Source organism: Fusarium tjaetaba (assembly GCF_013396195.1).
Source record: "Fusarium tjaetaba strain NRRL 66243 chromosome Unknown NRRL66243_c0000537, whole genome shotgun sequence".
In the NCBI taxonomy this organism is placed as follows: domain Eukaryota; kingdom Fungi; phylum Ascomycota; class Sordariomycetes; order Hypocreales; family Nectriaceae; genus Fusarium; species Fusarium tjaetaba.
The window spans coordinates 1-1,405 of NW_023501733.1; the positions used below are offsets into that span (position 1 = coordinate 1).

General features: G+C 51.2%; 1 protein-coding gene across 1 annotated transcript; it reads right to left on the minus strand.

Moving 5' to 3' along the window:
* FTJAE_14079 (uncharacterized protein) lies at positions 1 to 1,167 on the minus strand (the record flags this gene model as incomplete). The annotated part of the gene is made up of 2 exons (XM_037347281.1): positions 1 to 962; positions 1,052 to 1,167. Coding segments are annotated over 2 exons (1,078 nt in total), but the record flags the coding sequence as incomplete, so codon positions are not given.
* Between the last annotated feature and the right edge of the window lie 238 nt (positions 1,168 to 1,405).

Genomic DNA, 1,405 nt, shown 5'->3' on the forward strand with positions numbered 1-1,405 from the left:
CAGTGCGAGGATCGGATGCCTGACGACCTTGGTCAGACAATTGTGGATTGTGCTGTTCCTGAACAGTCTTATCCTGCTGCTGAGACGGCTCTGGTTCAGGTGTCTTCTGCTTGGATTTGTTCTGTTCAGGGGCACTTTGAATCACCTCCGGAGCGGTTGTTACCTGTTGCTCAGACCTCTCTGGTTCAGGAGTCCTTTGCTTGGGTACAGGTGGCTCAGGGGCGATGTCCTCCTCCATGGGCTCCACATCGTTCGTCTCCTGCAAGAGTCTAACGTCATTGCCAGTCGCCGAAATATTCGTTCCCAAATCAGGACTTCCTGGGGCACCACCAGGTACGATGACAGTGGCATCCGGAAGGCTAGGCCTTCCAGGGTGGCTCTGTACAGTGTCGCCTTGGTTGGGTGCTTCCTTGGCCTGGCGCGATTGAGTCAATTCAGACTTCACGCTTTCCAGCTTTTTCATCAGATCGACCATCTGCTTCTTCTGCTCGTTTCTCATGTCGAGCATCTGTTGCTTTTGGTCTTCCTGTCCTCTACGGATGAGATCTCCCTGTTCCTTGAGGAGCCGAGTAATCTCTTGATCCTTCCGGGCAATCAATTCATTCTGCTCTTTGATGCCCTCAGCAAGGAGGGTTTGCAGACGCTTTTGGCCGTCCCGCAACTCCTTGTTCTCTTCCCTGAGCTCTGAGAGTTCCGAAAGCATCTTCTTCTCTCGTACGGAAGCATATACAGGGGATGCGGGACGTCCAGAAGGGCATGATTCACCGAGAGTAGGTCCGCGAGGACGAAACTCGGGCGACTCGTTGGTATTCTGTACATCTAACTCACCGAAATCGGGCCTGACACCATCATCGAAAGTGTTGGTCACTTCATCATCATCGCCTACACTCTCAATGCCAGTTAGAGTGGAGGGAAGAAAACCGTCAGGCAGCTCTGGAAAATCATCTTCTTCCTCGACATCCCTGGTATGACGTCCATCAGGGATCACTGGGAGACGACCTATGGTTCTCCGAAGCCCGACAAACTCCTCGTCGCTAGACTCATCGACGACGTCTTGACGACTTCGATGACGTCTTTGGCGAGGGGGGGGGTGTCTTTCTGAGATCCATTCTCGTTAGACGAAAAGGGATCCGAGCTCTGCTCATCGTCAGCTTCATCGCTTGACATGGGAGAGCTCTGTCTTTCCCTGAGTCTAATCCATTTGAATATGATCCTATGAGATAGGCGATATATACGGGAGAGCGTATTCCGTGATGGCAACTCTGGACCCGTTCCCTTTTTCTTAGCCTTCTAAGCAGCAAGAGCATCCTTAACGCTGTAGTTCCATTAAGGTTTGAAGTTCATATTATTGACAACTTTGATAATGATATCGAGATCCTATTGAGTGACAGGAAGCATACACCGG